This window comes from Pelodiscus sinensis, chromosome 4, assembly GCF_052426305.1.
Source record: "Pelodiscus sinensis isolate ZL-2025 chromosome 4, ASM5242630v1, whole genome shotgun sequence".
NCBI lineage: Eukaryota > Metazoa > Chordata > Testudines > Trionychidae > Pelodiscus > Pelodiscus sinensis.
The window spans coordinates 79,241,924-79,259,682 of NC_143055.1; the positions used below are offsets into that span (position 1 = coordinate 79,241,924).

The window sequence follows — 17,759 nt, forward strand, 5'->3', positions numbered from 1 at the left end:
TGCGTCGACGACCAAGGAGTTTGGTTGAGGGTGAGTAAAGAGAAATTCTGAATCTTTAGAGGAGACAAAATAACGTTTTTCCGCCGGTTTTGAAGTTGGAGGAGTCGAAGCCGAGGTATGCCAAATTTCTGCTGCTGACTGGAGGATTGCCTCATCAATAGGGAGAGCAACCTTAGATCGTTGCTTAGGATGTAAATTTCTCCAGAGTTTGAATTGTTTCGTCGGAACATCTGATAGCTGAACATCCTGAGACTGAGCCACCCTCCTAAAAAGATCCTGAAATTCTTTTGTGTCGTCAGGAGGAGAGGAATCCCCCTCAAACACAGCATCGTCTGGGGAGGATGACGAAATATCTTGTGGAGATATAGTATGCGGGAGATCGTCCGTATCCGAGATTTGACCTTCCTCGGGCTCCGACAGGTGAGCTGAGGCTAAGGGGGTCTCCAGACGAGGTGTCGCCCTTTTACAATCTTGGATCGGAGGTGATTGTCGTGATTCACGAAGAGTCTGGCAGCAGCATAGATGAGAATGAGAGTGAGGTCTCCCATATTCATAGGATGATCGGTGACTCCTGTAATTGAAGTGCTCAGGGGACGATCGCCGCGAGGAATATCGGCTAACATACCCCCATGATAAGATCTCGGAGGGGAGTAACTTGGTGAGCGAGATCTATATGATGATCCCCGATGATAATAGGAATACCGGTCGTGATGACCAGACCGACGAGACCTCGATCTCCATCGTGGGGAGGGCATTGTTTGGCTGTGAGACGCTGAGCAATCTCTGACCCTCGCTGAATGGTACGGTGAAAACGAAGGTTCAGGTGATGGTGAAATAGAGTGTCTCAGCATTGACTTCCTAGCAGCCTTTGTAGGGACTTTAGAGGCAGGAGCAGCCTCCCTCCCTTCTACTGGTAAGGGACAGGGACAGGGGGGAGGGGATTGACCCTCCATCACGTGCACAGTGCTATCATGCTGCTGTGCTAGGATCCTGCACGGCACCATGGCCAGCTCCCTGTCCACTAAGACTGCCAATGGAGCGTGATTTCCCGGTGCCAACTCGGCACGGTGCGGGGCGCTCTGCTGTCGGGCCTGTTTGTGCTGCTCCCCGGTGCCGTCTATCACTGCCGATTCCAGTGCCGTCTGCAGCGCCGGCTTGTCATGGCTTATCTGAGCCGCTTGCAGTGCCGCTATAGTTTGCGGCTGCGCAGACAGTAGCGGCTCAAGCACCTCTGGCGGTGCCGATCGCTCCCGGTGAGCCGGGCGCTTAGAGGGGTGTAGAGCCGGTGCCGATGACAAGCAGCTTGGAGGTGCAGGCATTACCGGCAGCGTCTGATGTGTTTTTACTGGCTGTCCCGCCGTCCCGGACGTACCAGGGTTGTGTCCCTGACTGACCCAGGACAGTGAAGTGGATAGAAGAGAGCGCGTAGGAGAAGCTTTCTTCCTCTTTGACACCATTACCGTGAGCGATTGCGATCTCCTTTTCTGCCCTGCAGGATGTTCTGAGACCTGGTCCTCAGAAGGCTGTAACGCCTTATCGCACAGGAGTAGTTTTAATCGCATGTCTCTCTCCCTGCATGCCCTCAGTGTCAATTTCGCGCAATGGGCGCATTTCTGTGGCACATGCGATTCTCCTAGGCATCTGACACAAGCTTCGTGCCCGTCAGATGCAGGCATGGCCTCCTTACATTGTGCACACTGTTTAAACCCGGGTGACCCAGGCATGATGCTTGCTCAGCGTAACTATATACAAGTAATCTAATAAACTAAGAATAGTAACTATAGAAAAAAACGTTTTTTAAGGAATTCAACAATTAACTACTACCTACCTAACTATATGAACCAGAGTTAACTATCTATGATTTTTTCTTCTTCTTCTTCTTCTTTTTTTTTTTTTTAAAGAAACGGCTTCTCTCTGAGGAGATAAACGGCACTCCGCCAGCAACCACAGGCGGTTGAGAGGAATTAACGAGGGGGGGCCGGACCGCGAGACGTTGCAAAGGCACGAACGCCGCGCTGCTCTCAGGCATGCGTGATCCGGCCCGGCTACGGCTCTGGAAATCTCCGACTAGCAGCACTGGGTCGGGACCCGACACCTTGAGTGGAGCACCCACGGGGACCACTCAAAGAAGAATTGGGGACTATGTCTACACTGCAGGCTTCTTGCACAAGAACTTTTTGAAGAGATCTTCTGCAAAAAGTTCTTGTGTGAGAGCACATCCACACTGCCATGGGCTTTTGTGCAAGAGAGCGTCCAAACTGCCATCAAAGCACTGCTTTTTCCGATAGGGGTTTCTTGTGCAAGAAACCCCTATTGTCCATCCACACACGCCTTTTTGCGCAAGAGCTCTTGTGCAAAAAGGCTTATTCCTTGTAGAAAGAGGAATAACTCTTGCACAGAAAGCCCTGTCTTCTGATGACCTACTGTACTTTTTCTTGTGCAAAAAGCGAAGTTATTCACCTTCGGTACAGTAACTGTTGTTCTTCGAGGTGATGTCCCCGCGGGTGCTCCACTATGGGTGTTGAGCTTGTCCCGGCGCCGCAGACAGAAGCTTGTGATGAGCAGTGTTTGGCTGGACCGCGCAGGTGCTGCAGGCTCACGGCTTTTGCGCTCTTTTGTCTCGCCAGTTCCTCAAGACTGCCTCGGAGTCTGTAAGAGACAAGAGCAGAAAGAGAGAGAGAGGACTCCGAAGCGGGGAGAAGGGCGGGTAGTGGAGCACCCGCGGGGATACCACCTCGAAGAACGACAGTTACCGCACCGAAGTTGAGTAACTTTGCTTTCTTCTTCGGGGATGTCCCCGCGGGTGCTCCACTATGAGTGACTGCGTAACAGTAGTCGCCAGAACGGAAGGAGGGTAAGGAGTCCCTATTTATCCGCTGTGAAGAGCACTGCAGTCGCCACTGCCCCATCTGAACGAGTGACTAGAGAAATAGAATAGTGTTTGGCGAAGGTTTCATATGAGGACCAGGTTGCCGTCCTGCAGATGTCCTTCAGAGATACCCTTCTATGAAACGCTGTAGATGTGGCCATGGCTCTAGTGGAGTAGGCGCGTGATTGGGATGGAAGGGGTAAGTCTTTCGCTGCGTACGACTGCGTTATGCACGAGGTTACGAGATTGGAAATCCTTTGGGAAGAGAAGCATTGATCCTTTGACCTCTGTGCCAAGGAGACGAATAAGTGGTCCGTACGCCTGAAAGGTTTAGTGCAATCTATGTAGAATGCTAAGGCCCTGCGGGGGTGTCCAAGGAGCGTAGGACCGCTTCTCGTGGTGAGGCATGGGGCTTCGGGAAAAAGGTTAGCAGGATCATTGGTTCGGTGACATGGAAATGGGAGACAATTTTGGGTATGAATCTTGTGTATAGTCTCAAGACTATTCCATCCTTATATATGGTGGCGTGGCCATCACGACAGAAAGCTCGCTCACTCTGCGTGCCGATGTTATGGCAAGAAGGAAAACGGTTTTCAAAGTGAGGAAATGCAAGGACACAGTTGCCAGAGCCTCCAACGGTGGCCTCATTAGGGCGTCGAGGACTACATCCAGGATCCACACCAGTGAGACTTGATCATGCGGTGGGGCCATGTTGGTAAGGCCCTTGAGAAATCTCTTAGTAGTAGGATGGGCGAAGACTGAAACGCCATCTATCGGTGATGTGAATGCTGAAATTGCTGTGAGGTGCACCCTGATGGAGGCTAACGTGAGGCCTTTGTTCTTTAGGTACAACGCGTAGTCCAGTACGGAGGGGATCGACGGACGTGTCAGATCGTGGTGGTTTGAGGTACACCAGGAGGAGAATCTGCGCCACTTGTGAAGGTAAGTTTTTCTCGTGGTTTGTCGTCTGTGTACTAGGACGTGTTGGACTGGAATGGAGCAGAGGGATTTGAATGGAGTCAGCCAGTTAGGAACCATGCTGTTAGGTTCAGCATTTGTATCTGGGGGTGTTTCAGGCATCCTCGGTCTTGTGTAAGGAGACTGTGGAGAGGCAGAAGGCGGATCCGGTGTACACGCGGAGAGACGGTGGAGGAAGGGAAACCAGTGCTGGCGAGGCCAGCCCGGGGCTATGAGGATTAGCGTTGCCCTGTCCACCTTCAGCTTCTGAAGGACTTTGGGGATCAGAGGTATGGGGGGGGAGGGAATGCATAGAGGAGAGGTCCGCGCCAAGTTGTAAGGAAGGAGTCCCCCAGGGATGTGTGGCCTAGGCTCGCCCTGGTGCAGTATTTGCAGCATTTTGTATTGGGGGGAGTTGCAAAGAGGTCCACTCGCGGAGTACCCCAAGGTTGGAAGATCTCGCATAGGACGCCATCGTGCATTTCCCATTCGTGCTTCACATGGAAGTGTCTGCTCAGGAAATCTGCCATCACATTTGTGGTGCCAGGTAAGTAGGATGCTGTAGGTGTTATTCCGTGGCGAATGCATCAGTTCCAAAAGCAGATGGCTTCCATGCATGGGGAACGGGAGCGAGCACCGCTTTGGCAATTCACGTAATACATGGCTGTGATGTTGTCCGTGAATATCCTCACCATGGTGTTTCGAATGTAGATGAGGAAGGATTTGCATGCGTTGAAAATGGCACGTAGCTCTAGAAGGTTTATGTGTAGGCATGCTTCTTGTGGGAACCATTGGCCTTGGACTGAGAGGGAGCCCATGTGAGCCTCCCAGCCTAGTAGGGGGGCATCCGTTATGATTTGGTGGTGTGACTCCTGCCAATGGAAAGGTATACCTGACAGCAGGTTTGTGTGGCTGGTCCACCATAGGAGTGATTGGAGAACGCCAGGTAGCGGCGTTACCAGCCTGTGGAGACAGTATCTGGTGTGGTCGTATACAAGAGTCAGCCAGTACTGAAGGGCGCGCAGGTGTAGTCTGGCGTATTTCACCACGTATGTTGTGGCGGCCATATGGCCTATCAGTCTGAGGCATGTGATGAGTGGAACGGTAGGGCTGACTGTGATGGTGTGAATGAGGTCTTGGATGGCTTGAAACCTCTATAAGGGTAGGAATGCTCTGCCGGCAAGTGAGTCCAGGCAGGACCCAATGAACTTGATGTTCTGAGTGGGGCGCAAAACGGACTTTTGCTCATTGAGGAGTCCGAGCGATTGAAAGACTTGCCTAGTGAGGTGAACCATCTGGGAGACCTCATGTGCAGAAGGGACCTTGGGTAGGCAATTGTCCAGGTAAGGGAAGATAAGTACCCCTTGGCGTTGGCGGAAGGCCGTGACCACGGATAGAACCTTTGAAAACACCCTGGGGGGCTGACGATAGCCCAAAGGGGAGGACCTTGTATTGGAAGTGGTCCTTTGCCACGACGAAGTGCAAGAACCTCCTGTGAGCTGGATGGACAGGGACTTGGAAATAGGTGTCCTGGAGGTCGAGGGCGGCAAACCAGTCCTGTGGCTCTAACGCAGGGATTATGGCAGATAAAGTCATCATTTTGAATCGTTTCTTGAGATATTTGTTCAAACGGCAGAGATCTAGGACGGGGCGCCAACCTCTGGACCTCTTCTGGGTGAGAAAATAATGTGAGTAAAAGCCCCTGTTCCTGAAATCTTTTGGGACTGGCTCTATGGCACCCAGAGAAAGAAGGAGGTCGACTTCTAGTCGGAGGAGGGTCTCGACAGAGGGGTCCCTGAAGACGGACGGAGTGGGACGGGTGGTTGGTGGGATGGCTATGAAAGGGACAGGGTAGCCAGACTGAACAAATCTCGAGGACGCATCTGTCCGTAGTGATTTTTGCCCACTGATGTAGAAAGGGCCTCAGCCAGTGGCAAAAGAACTGGGTCATACAATTCATGATACTGCCTGTGACTGCTCGCCCCTGACCAATGCATCAAACTTGTTGCTTGTTGTTGGGAGGCATGTTTGTCCTGCCGTTTGGGTTTCAGCATCACTGAGGCCTCTGGCGAGAGCGTTGGTTGTCAAACACCTCTGTTGCTGGTGTTGTTGCTGCCACTGATGTCTGATGTAGGAGTAGTCATATCTGTGCTGGTACGGTGAGTACCGGCGTCTCTTAAAGGGGGGGGTGTACATCCCCAGAGTTCACAAGGTTGTTCGGGAGCCTTTAGAGGAGTGTAAGATTGAATCCGTGGTCTCTACAAATAGCATATCCTTGTTGAACGGTAAGTCCTCGACTTTGACCTGTAGTTCCTTTAGAACTCCCGCCGCTTGAAGGAAAGAAGCTCTGCGCATAACAATGGCAGTAGCAGTAGAGCAAGCAGCAGTGTCAGCGACGTCCATGGCTATTTGGAGGGACGTTCTCGCTGATGTGTTGGATTACTGACCTCAGGATCGATTTCTTAGAATCAGGGAGATGATCCATGAGGGGGGTAAGGCGTGAAAACATATCAAAGGTATGATTGGAGAGATGTGCCGAGTAATTGGCGATTCTGAGGAGTAGTGTTGCTGAAGTGTAGACCTTCCTGCCCAGGAGGTCAAGTCTCTTTACGTCCTTATCGGAGCCTGTTGTCTGAGGTGTGGGGCTCTAGACCTCTGTTGAGCTGCGTCGACTACTAAGGAGTTAGCCTGTGGATGGGCAAAGAGGAATTCCATGCCCTTTGGTGGTACGAAATATTTCCTGTCGGCCCGTTTGTTGGTCGGAAGAGCCGACGCTGGAGCATGCCACACTTCATTAACCAGTTCTAGGATGCCTTCGTCAAGAGGAATGGCCAGGCATGACCTATGCTGCGGTTGGAGATTCCTGAAAAGCTTGTGTTGCTTGTCCTTGAATTCCTGCAGCAGGATCTCTTATGTGATAGCTACTCGCTTACACAACTCTTGAAACTGACGGAGGTCATCTGGTGGAGAGCTGTCGCCCGGCGTGACTGCCTCATCTGGTCTGGACAAGTCTGGGATGGAAGTCCCCGAAGGTTGGTCCGCAAAGAGGGTATGTTCCGGCTCTGATGGATGGTGAGATGGTGATGGTGAATGGTGCGGAGGAGTAAGGGGAGCCGGAGTTGGAGAGCGCCTGCGTGAAGCATAGTCAAAGGCGGATCGTGATCGGCAAGAATACCCACTGCGCGAATCTCAGGAGTAGCAGTCGCTGCGGTAGTGTGTGCCATGTCGTGGTGAACGGTCATCATGGTAGTTAGAGCAGCTGTAATATTGATAGTGGTACAGGGAACAGGGCAAACAAGAGCGGATGTCTGATGCCCTGGAGGAAGCAGGAGAAGCAGAGAGCTGCCTGTAGTAGTGCCTGCGATAAGAAGATGCAGCAGCTAGAAACAGAGAAGGCAATCTGGAGGAGGCATGGGGAGACCATACCAGTGAGTTGACCAGCGTGAAGATCGCAGCGCAGGCAGAGGAGAGGACGGTGCCGGGGAGAGGAGGCAGGAGCGAAAGCAGCTGCGGCACGGAGATAGGAGAGGGGCAGGGCTCCGCGGTGGTTGTCTGGCAGCATGCGCTGAAGCGTTAGCCTCTGGATTGCTCTGCTCTGGCGGCTCAAGGGCAGGAGCAATCGGCTCCACACCGGTAGTTGTTTAAATGTTGGTAAGTTAGTGATAATGTCTCTGTTCTGTTGTCTTTGTTTCTTTTCTCTTTATACCTTTTTTTTTTTTTTTTTTAGGTGAACGCAACTATGTACAATGGAGTTGACGGGAGAACAGCTGAGAGGCAGGTGGTAAGAGCAGTATGCCCTCTCTCTAGCACAAAAAAATATGCAAATAAGGTGAAGCGTGGAATATTGCTGCACTGCATTTGCATAATTAATTAGGCTCCTTTTTGCGCAAAAGCGTCTTGCAAATGAGCGATATTCCACGCTTCGCCTCATTTGCATATTTTTTTGACCGAGAGAGGGAAGTGTAGACGTAGCCATATAGTTTCATTGGCTGTTTTGTTCCAGGCTTTAACTTTACAAAGAATGCAACAACTTTTGATTACTTTTTCAGCATATATTTTTAAAAATATATTGTATGCACCATTAGATTTTTTAAAAATTCTGATTTACACTTTTGGGTTTTTGTACAAAAGTCTTCCTAGGTGGACTCCAAAATATCTTAAGAATACTACTCCTGCTTATGGGAGAAACTGAGATTTCTACATTGACTAATGTAAAATTAGAGATATTAGACAATCTCTTCTTACAGTATATGCAAAAGCATACACATCAAGTCAAGGGTAGTTGTGCAAATAGCTAAATCTCATCTTAGGACTTCTCCAGACTTTTGTTGGCAGACCAGTTCCCCTATGCTGTACCAGCAAAAGCATTCTGAAAGTAAACAGGTTTGGAATAGTATAGGACAGGGGTCAGCAACCTTTTAGAAGTACAGGCAGTCCCCGGGTTACATGGATCCGACTTACATCGGATCCCTACTTACAAACGGGGTGAGGCAACCCCGCACTAGCTGCTTCCCCCCAGCAGACCAAGGAGACGCGAAGCTAGCCCCTCCCCCCAGCAGACCAGGGAGACGCGGAGCGGCTTTTCTCAGCAGACACCTCAACTTGAAAATAAAGGACTGAGGGAAGTGAGGTGTGGGAGAATAAAAGTGAGCTCTGGAGAAATGTTTGGCTAGAGTTTCCCCTACAATATGTACCAGTTCCGACTTACATACAAATTCAACTTAAGAACAAACCTACAGTCCCTATCTTGTACGTAACCCGGGGACTGCCTGTAGTATGCCGAGATTTAACTTATTTCACTTCTATTTACAGGTCTGTGTGCCATCAATACTTTTTAAATATCAATAATAGTCCTACTTACAGCAGCTTAATTAATAAATAAAGATACAGATCTGACCATTTTAGTAACAAGTTTTTTTTTTAAAATCACTAAGATCAGAGTTTTAGATATCTACAACACTCCAAAAAAATTCTGTTAGAATCTTTTTCTTTCTTACTTTGGGATACACAGGCTTAATGCTTGCTCCATCACAGACTTCTTGAGTGAGCTCAGATAAGTCCATAAAGGTACATCTACACTACAGGTGGAGGTCTAAGTTACAGTTCAAGGAGACATACACACACTACCTTTAGCTGAGTTAGTGTGTTGAGGGTAGGTTTGCACTGCAGTTAAAAACTCGCTGCAATAAGGTGTAGAGCACACACACCTCCTGGTAGCAATTAGGGAAGCTGAAGCTGCACCCAAGTGTCTGAGTGTAATACTGAGCTGGTTCCAATTTTTAGTATTTTTTCTTTCAGGGAGCAGGAAAGGACTCTTTTCTAAAACAAACCTGTCTCATCCCAAACTGTCAACATTGTCAAAATGGTTCCTCTTGTGTAAAAAATGTCATGTATTTTCACAAACTCAAACTTCAAAACCTTTTATAACTAGTTAGCACCAGTTTTTGGAGGCGCTTTTTGTAAAGGAAAAATTTCACTAACTTTTTCGGGGAGTGGGAAGAAATAGAAGAGACGTAGGACATTTTGAAAAAGGGGGAAAATAAAATTGGGTCCATTTGGCACACTTTAAAATGAAAATGAATTCATACTTTGTTTTTCCCCTCTGAAAATAGGTCATCATATTTCCGCCAGTTCTGGTAACACAAGGGAAAATCATGAGTTATGCTCTTGTTGACAATTCCCATCAGAGCCTTTAGCTTTGTTTTTTAGATCTAGATCCAGATATACACAGGTATTTGGGCACCCGAAGATGCAGATACATGCCTAACCTGCTTTGCACTCCAGAAAACCCAGATGTCTCACTCCCATTAAAAGGCAAATGAAAATAAACGCAATTTCCATTAGACACCTGTCTCTTTAGGTGTTTCTTAATCTAAGCCAGGGATGGGCAAAAGGGCCTCTGCGGGCCAAATCCGGCCAGCCAAGCAAGTTGATCGGGCCTGCAAAGGCCCTACCACTCCCCCATCCCCAGGCCAATTAGGGCCTGGGAGCAGGGGAGCGCACGCAACTTCGTCCTGCCCCTGCAAGGAGCACACGGTATCTCAAAGTGCTACAAGGAGCGCGGCGCGGGGGCAGGGAGAAGGAAGCTTCACACAGGTTCCCCACCCCAGCCCCTGATTGGCCTGGGGGGGAGGGGAGGGAGAACATGCAAAGCCTCCTCCCGCCCTGTAAGGAGCACATGGCACTCTGAAGTGCTGTGTGCGCCTCGCAGGGCATGGGTAGGGCGGGAGGAGGCTTTGCGCTCCCCTGCCCTCAGGCCAAACAGGGCCTGGGGACAGGGGAGCTGTGTGAAGCCTCCTTCACCCTGCCCCGGCCCTGTGAGGAGTGTGCGGCACTTCAAAGTGCCACATGTTCCTCGCAGGGCAGGAGGAGGCATATTGCACTCCCCCACCCCTAGGCCATGATTGGCCTGGGGGTGGGGGGAGCATGGGAAGCCTCTTCCTGCTCTGCCAGGGGAATGGGTGCCTAGTGGGACGGGGGGGAGAGAAGGGGGCAAAGGGGCTTCCCCATCCCCCAGACCAATCAGTCTGGGGGTGGGTTAGCCCAGAAGCATCCTGGCTCCCTCCCTTCCGATTTAGGCTCCACCCCTTCCGAATGCCAGGGGGCACTTCAAAAATTTTTGAAGTGGCCCCTGGCCCAAAATTATTTCCCACCCGTGATCTAAGCCATTAACACATCCTTATCTTGCTGCTCCCCTTCAAGTATGGAGCAGCTCCATTTAGCAGCTGCTTGACAGCGTCCTGGCCCTGCCAATCAGCTGAATGCTCTGCCTGCACAGGCCAAATGTGAGGCTAAAGTGGCAGTGCAGGCTCCCTGATGTGCAGGGTAGGTGGGAAGGGCAGGACTGAGTTCCCACCCACATGCCAATGAAAATCAGCTCCTGTGCAACTGATGGCACGTGCCATCGGTTGCCAACCCCTGGTATAGGAGCATTCCAGCCAGTTTTCTTCTCTGTCATGCCAGCAGGAGAGAGATGTGTGACATAAGAGTGAATTGTCAACTCAACAGAAACACAGGATCACCATTACACTGAAGTATTCTTCCCCATGCCACTTTATCTGGTTTTATGTCAAATGATGCCCGAAGTGCAGTGCACAAGGGCCTTACCATGCTGGCAGCTCTGAACCTTTAAGTTAACATGACAAGCTGTCTGTCACATTCAGCTACTCTCAAAATGTTTCTATTTGTATTCATGACACTACAATAATGCTGATTAAGTGTGATATTAAAACCATATAAGCAGCGTCAAGACCATGATACTTTTTATAACTTTTCTGCTTACAGAAGAAATGGATTACAGTTTTATTTCAAAATAATCACAAACAGAAAAAAGGGAATATCTGTTAATTTTGTTTCTGTATCCCAATGATTGACAGCTAAACGCACTAGTGATTTTTTGCGATGATTGGGATTTGTAGATTTAATATAGTATATATAAAATCATTTTTATTCACCTTTAGTGTACTATTACAGAACTGATGAATTCTCAGCTGGCAATCACTACTAATATAGGGCAGCAACTAAACAGAGGAAAAAAAACCATGAGCATATCTAGGGTGAGCTACAAGACATGACATTTTAACCTTCTAGAAATAGTGACCAATTTAAGAACTTCCCTATCTAGTACAGGTGATTGCCACAGACACTTGTCAAAAAGGTGTAAAGTATACTTAATCAATTTCCAAAAATCTAATCAAATATGCTTCAAGTTCAGTTGAAACCTGACAAAATACTTACTCTAAAAGAACACTATGTTGTTTTCAGGCATTACATTTCTGCATACTGAGGAAGCTAATAAAATAGGTTTCAAACAACAGTTTATGAATCACTTGGTAGCTTGTGATAAAGTAGCTGGTCACATGGTGCAAGCTCTCCTTGTTTGCAGCTAAAAAACTCACTAAAAAACACTGGTAAAGTATTAATTTTCCTCATAAGCAATGGCCATGGGGATACTGTGCAATTTTAAGTGTGACATAAAAGGACTGTCCAGGGGCTAGGTCATGGGCTTAGAATGGGTGACACCCAGATTCAGTTCCCTGCTCTGCTATGGACTTCCTGTGTGATCCTGGGCAAATCACTAAGCCCCTCTCTGCCACAGTTCCCCACCTTTAAAATGGGGATAAATAATGCTTCCCTAACTCTCGGAGTGTTGTAAGATTAAATACATTTAAAAGGTTGTGAAATGCTTCAAGATCTACTTATAAAAAGCACTATAATAAATAAGCATTATTAATAATCCGCATAATTCAGAAGGAAAGGGAAACTGCAGTAAGGGAGGTTTGGGCTGGACATTACGAAAAACTTCCTGTCAGGGCAGTTAAACACTGGAATAAATTGTCTAGGGAGGTTGTGAAATCTCCATCACTGGTGATATTTAAGAGCAAGTTGATAAGGGCAGGGGACTGGATTCGATGACCTCTCAAAGTCCCTTCCAGTTCTTGGATTCTATGATAGACTACATGAAAATATCTTTGTTAATATGCAGTTCATGCTATAAAAAACACATTTGAGATTTTCTGGAACAGTGGTTGTGTGTTTCAAGGCCTAATGAATATTTCGTAGATGTAGAAGACAAAAAGAAATCAGAGTATGAAATTACCTCAACAGCAGATCAGTGGTCAAATGGAGGCAATTAAGATTTTGTTTGTTGAAATTCTATTGCCTAAGCAGAAAGGAAGACTAGAAGATCCCTTCTAGCTGGAAATGTCTTAAGCTTTGTCTATACTACCAACTGAAGGACAAAACTTTTTTCCTTCACAGATACTTAAAAAAGGGCACCATCCTCACCACCACCCCGTTTTGACAGGCAATGTCCTGTCACTTAAAAGCTGTAAAGTGTAGACTAAGCCTGAAGGTCAGGGGAGAAATTTGATTTAAGATACGCAACTCCAGCCACAAGCATCGCCTAGCTGGAGTAGACGTACCTTAAATCTAATTTCTGTGCTGGCCCCACTGCAGGAGGTCGACAGGAGAAACTCTCCCAACAATTTCCCCTTCCTCCTCCATCTGCATTTGATTTAGTGGGCTTTTACTGGGCCTGCTAAATCGAAGCCCAGAAGATCAAGCTCTGGTGCATCAATTACCAGGTAAGTACAGAAAGTCCTAAGAAAATGGTTGGACCACATCTTTACATTTAAGAAACAGTAGTCCAAAGGCTTTTTGTTGGGGAAAAAAAGAGCTATACTGAGAGAGGAATATAAGAATGGACTATCAACACACATTAAGATCGAAACTAGCACAAAGAAAGGCAAACATGCGTCTTTCTGGTCAAACGAAATGACATGAAGAGAGAGACTGGAGAGGAAAAAAAGAATATGAACTACATCTGCCAATTTTATTTTGATAATTTATTCAAGTCACCAATCTACAACAGGAAAAACATGTCATCCAAAGTGGCCAAACAAGGGAATATGGGAACAAAGCACTCCCTTATGCAGCTGCAACATATTCCTGGCATAAAAGCGAAGTAGCAGATTATTTCCCCTCCACAGCAAGAGAAGGCATTTTTCATTCAGCTACAATTCCTTCCCTGATTTGTTCCTGACGACCCTGGTCAAAATAAGAATCTTGTCTAGTGTTTACATGTTCTCTCTCGCTATTCCTTAACAAAGGAATATTTAGAAGAGCTGAATATGCAGTTTATGTAGAAAAAAAATTAGAAAAGCTGGATATGCCAGATCAAGTGAATCTGAGGGTGTTGAGAGTTGGCTGATGTGACTTCAGTGCCATTGGCCATTATTTCTAAAAACTTTTGGGGATTGAGGGTCTCCCAGACAATTGGGAAAGGGCAAATGTAGTGAACATCTTCAAAAACGGAAAGGAAGAGGACCTGGGGAATTAGAGACAGGTCAGCCTAACCTCAGTCCCTGGAAAAATCATGGAGCAAGTCCTCAAGTAATTAATTTTGAAACAGTTGGAGGAGAGAAAGGTGATCAGGAACTGTCAACATGCATGCCCCAAGGGCAAGTCATGCCTTACCAACCTGATTACTACAGCCCTGCACAGATACACAATTTTGTATCCACATCAACAAATATCAATCAAGGATTTCCACATCCACGGATGCGGATACCCGTGGATATAAAGCAGATATCTATGGATTTGACAGGCTCTATTGATTACCTTCTATGATGACACAACTAGTTCTGTGGATACGGTAAAAGTGGTGGGTGTGACATACCTTGACTTTTCCAACGCTTTTGATATCATCTCCCATAGAACAATGAAAAGCCCTGTGACACCTTATAGACTAACAGATTTATTGGAGCATAAGCTTTCGTGGGCATAGACCCACTTCGTCAGATGCATGTAGTGGAAATTCCAGAGGCAGGTATAAATATACAGGCATAAGAAAAGAGTTCCAGTCAAGAGTAATCTCTAGCCTTACTCTTGACTGGAACTCTTTTCTTATGCCTGTATATTTATACCTGCCTCTGGAATTTCCACTACATGCATCTGACGAAGTGGGTCTATGCCCACAAAAGCTTATGCTTCAATAAATCTGTTAGTCTATAAGGTGTCACAGGACTTTTCGTTGTTCTTGCAGATTCAGACTAATATGGCTATTCCTCTGATACTTGTTTCCCATAGTATTCTTGCCAGCAAGTTAAAGAAGTATGGCTTGGATTAATGTACTATAAGATGGATAGAAAGTAGAGATGTAAAATCCCATTTAAAAAGGTTAACCAAATAAATGTTACGTTTAACTGGTTAACCAGGACCTATGGACAGGGAGGAGGAAAAGGGGGGAGATTAAAGCCCAGCTGTGTCTGACTCCATCAGGAAGAGTTTAAGCCTCAAGTCCTTTTCTTCTTTAGTTCTGGGATAAAAACCCACTTGTTTGTTTGATGTCCTTTGTCCAAGAACTTAAAGCAAGATTCGAGGGGATCTTCCAAGGGTATAAAGTTCTGACAAGAAGCACATGGCTTGAAACCTTGGGACCAAGGCATGCCCCAGCCCCCAAGACAGGGAGGACCACATTCCTCCCCACTATCTAATGATAATACTAAATAAACACTAACAATAAAACTCTATTTACACTGATGATGATGGGTGATCACTTGTTGCTGAATATGATCATCTTCCATGAGAGATGTTGATCCTCAGGTGACTTATAAGGCTGATTTTTGAACCACAAGTTCTATTACACAGAGGACAGATGATTCTAGCCTCCTCTAGCAGGAGGCTGTTGACCATGACTAGAAGCCAGTCTCCCTTTTCTCCTGTATCTCTTCTCCTCCTTCTCAGATTTTTTGGTAGGCAAATTCAAAATGCAGGGGGCCACTGTGTAGGACTTCTCTCCATTTTAAGCAATCCTTGGCGAGTGTAGGCAAATTCAAAATGCAGGGGTCCCCGTGTAATAAAGTTTGGGAACCCCTGATCTATATAACTTAAATACTTAATTATTCACATAAGTCTACTGGAACATCAAAACTTAAATATGCAGCTATAACATAAGGGGACATATATAACTGAGAAGAAAGGAATTATTTTTACTCAAAATCAAAATAATTAAAGTTACAGTGCTTAATCTGTTTATCATGCTAAGTTTACAAAACTTTGTTTTAAATAAAATAAAATATGAATATATGTCCAAAACAAAAGGTTTCAGCATTCTGTTTATTTATGGCAGGAGGGGGGAACCTTTTTTGGGTTGGGGTCACTGATCCACAGGAAAAAAAAAATCAGTTTGGGGCCACACAAAAGTGAAAGACAAAAAACCTCAAAATCACCCTCTCAACCCTCACCAATGTAGCCCCCAAAAGAGATACCTCACTCCCATATCAAGCACCACAGCAGCAGGGCGGGGAGAAACAGGGAGGACTGAGGTTCACGGCTTCCCACAGGCCAGATTAACTCTTTTGGGGTTCTGGGGCTAGTAGATTTTGAGAGCCTCCCTAGATGGCCAAAACTGATGGGTGGGGACAAAACTGAGGGGGATCAGTGTGTGGGAGAGGCCTGTCAGGGAGTGGCATAGGGATGGTGGTTAGGGTGGGAGAGTCTGAATGGGAGATAAGATGCTGGAGCAGGCTGGAGCAGGCTGGAAGTGGGGTGGGGGAGGTTCTGGCTAGGAGAGAGGGTGCAAGTGTGGGTTGGTGGTAAGGTGTTTGGTCACGAGGAAGGGTGCAGGAGGCAAGGGAAGGCGCAGAAGCAAGCTGGGAATTAGATGTCTGGCCAGGAGGAACGGTGCTGGAGAAAGCTGGGAAAGTGGGGGCTCAACAAGGGGAGAGGATGTGAAGGGGATAATGGTGTGCTTACCTGGCTTCACGCTCCCCAGCTGCTCTCAGACACCACCCCCACTGCTGCCACTGACTGCAATTCTGGCCAATGGGAGCAGCGGGGAAAACCTTCAGGCAGTACATTTGTTCACTGTCGTTTCTCCAGTTAGGGGGAAGGGGAACAGCAGTGCACGGAGCTTCCTGCTCCAACCTCATTTGGAGGCTGTGGGGCTAGCGCACCAGTGCAAGCTCCTCACTACAGGGAAGAGGAGGAGGCTGAGTCTCAAGCCACGGCCCACCTGTACAGCAGCCATTAGTGGACCACCACTAAGGGTCTGCGGACTGCAATTTGAGAATCACTGCCTTAGTGTTGTGCTTCTTATTTATGATGATCAACAGTGACACCACACTAAAATTCTAGAATGGTCAGCTGAGAATAGTGAAAAGATGCACTTAGACCACAGTCAGCAAATATGTAGGTTACATATACACAGAACTAATTTTAAGTAATTTTCTTTGGTTTCAATTCTTAAGAACTAATTAAAACAATTGTTAAACTTACCTAAATGTAGCAATGTAAACTGGGCTGCCAATTCCTTTGCATCTTCTAATGTTGTGCAGAGTTTGTCTGGCATAAAATAACTCTGGGATCCATTTGCAATAGTAGGAATAACTATTTTGTATACCAAGAGTACTTTACCATCCTGACTTGTTGTTGAATATAAATAATATTCTGGTGGTGCCCAGTTGTTTTTGTTGCAGTAATAATCCAAATGCATTACTGCAGAACTGAAATGATTGGATTTTAAAGAATACATGCTAATTGGAGTAAGCTTTGTGCCTGGAAAAAACGGGTAAGTACACCTTTCAATTTCAGGGGGGCTTGGACTCTGCTGACCATTAAGGCGAATTGAAAGATTTGCTGATTTTCCTAATGATTTTTGATGGCCATCTTCCTTGTTAGCAAAAACTAGAAGATTTTCAGAATTAGGACTAATTTGACCATTCAGATGCTGTCTCCAAGTGCTTTCTTTGTTTACAGGTTTTGCCAGTGTTACCTCAATACTAGCACCATCAATACATTTTCCATTCATAATTGACATGGCTGCAACTGCATCCTCTCGGTTGAAAAAATGAACAAAAGCATAGTCTCTCAGTTTCTTTACACGTTCAACTGCTCCTGGCTTGAATTTGTTAAATTCAGCCTTAATTGCATCCTCTGTAGTAGAGATCATTAAGTTTCTTACATACAACACTTTAACTCTCTGCATTGTTTCTTCATCAACTTCTTTCTCTGGGTCTGCCCAATCTACTTGAATAGTATGTCCCCATAGTTGGAATGTTCCTAGAACAAAGAAGTGTTAGACTTAAGTAAAATGCATCATGCTGAAAAAAGATAGCTAAGTGATAAGTATTATTCAAACAATTCCAGAAACCAAAACAGCAAAACAAAACTGTTACTTTTAGTACTAATTCTGAAACAAACAACTATTAAATGTTTTATTTGCATTCACTTAGCTAAACAAAGTCATAGCTAGAAAATTAAACTTTGTAAAAAAAATTCTATAGCAAAATGTATGTTTAAATAAGTACTGTCTGCTTCAGCCACAACCAGTACCAGTTTTGCTAAAGATGATTGTTTTTGTGAAATCTGTTTAATTTCAAGCAGTTAAAAAATTACTAGTTGGTGACAATGTACTTTTAAAATAGTCACA

At 46.3% G+C, this 17,759-nt stretch overlaps 1 protein-coding gene across 2 annotated transcripts in view; it reads right to left on the reverse strand.

Moving 5' to 3' along the window:
• RBM46 (RNA binding motif protein 46) overlaps positions 1-17,759 on the reverse strand; it is a 41,080-nt gene that overhangs the window by 12,621 nt on the left and 10,700 nt on the right. Inside the window, exons 5-6 of one of the 2 annotated variants that reach the window (XM_089777959.1) lie at positions 16,607-17,389; positions 11,273-11,346 (exon numbers count right to left, since the gene is read on the reverse strand). In XM_089777959.1, the coding sequence (XP_089634085.1) occupies positions 11,330-11,346; positions 16,607-17,389 (800 nt within the window). In that variant the 3' untranslated portion in view covers positions 11,273-11,329. Of the gene's footprint in view, positions 1-11,272; positions 11,347-16,606; positions 17,390-17,759 lie in introns of those variants that run through there. The other variant, XM_089777960.1, reaches the window with a different exon arrangement.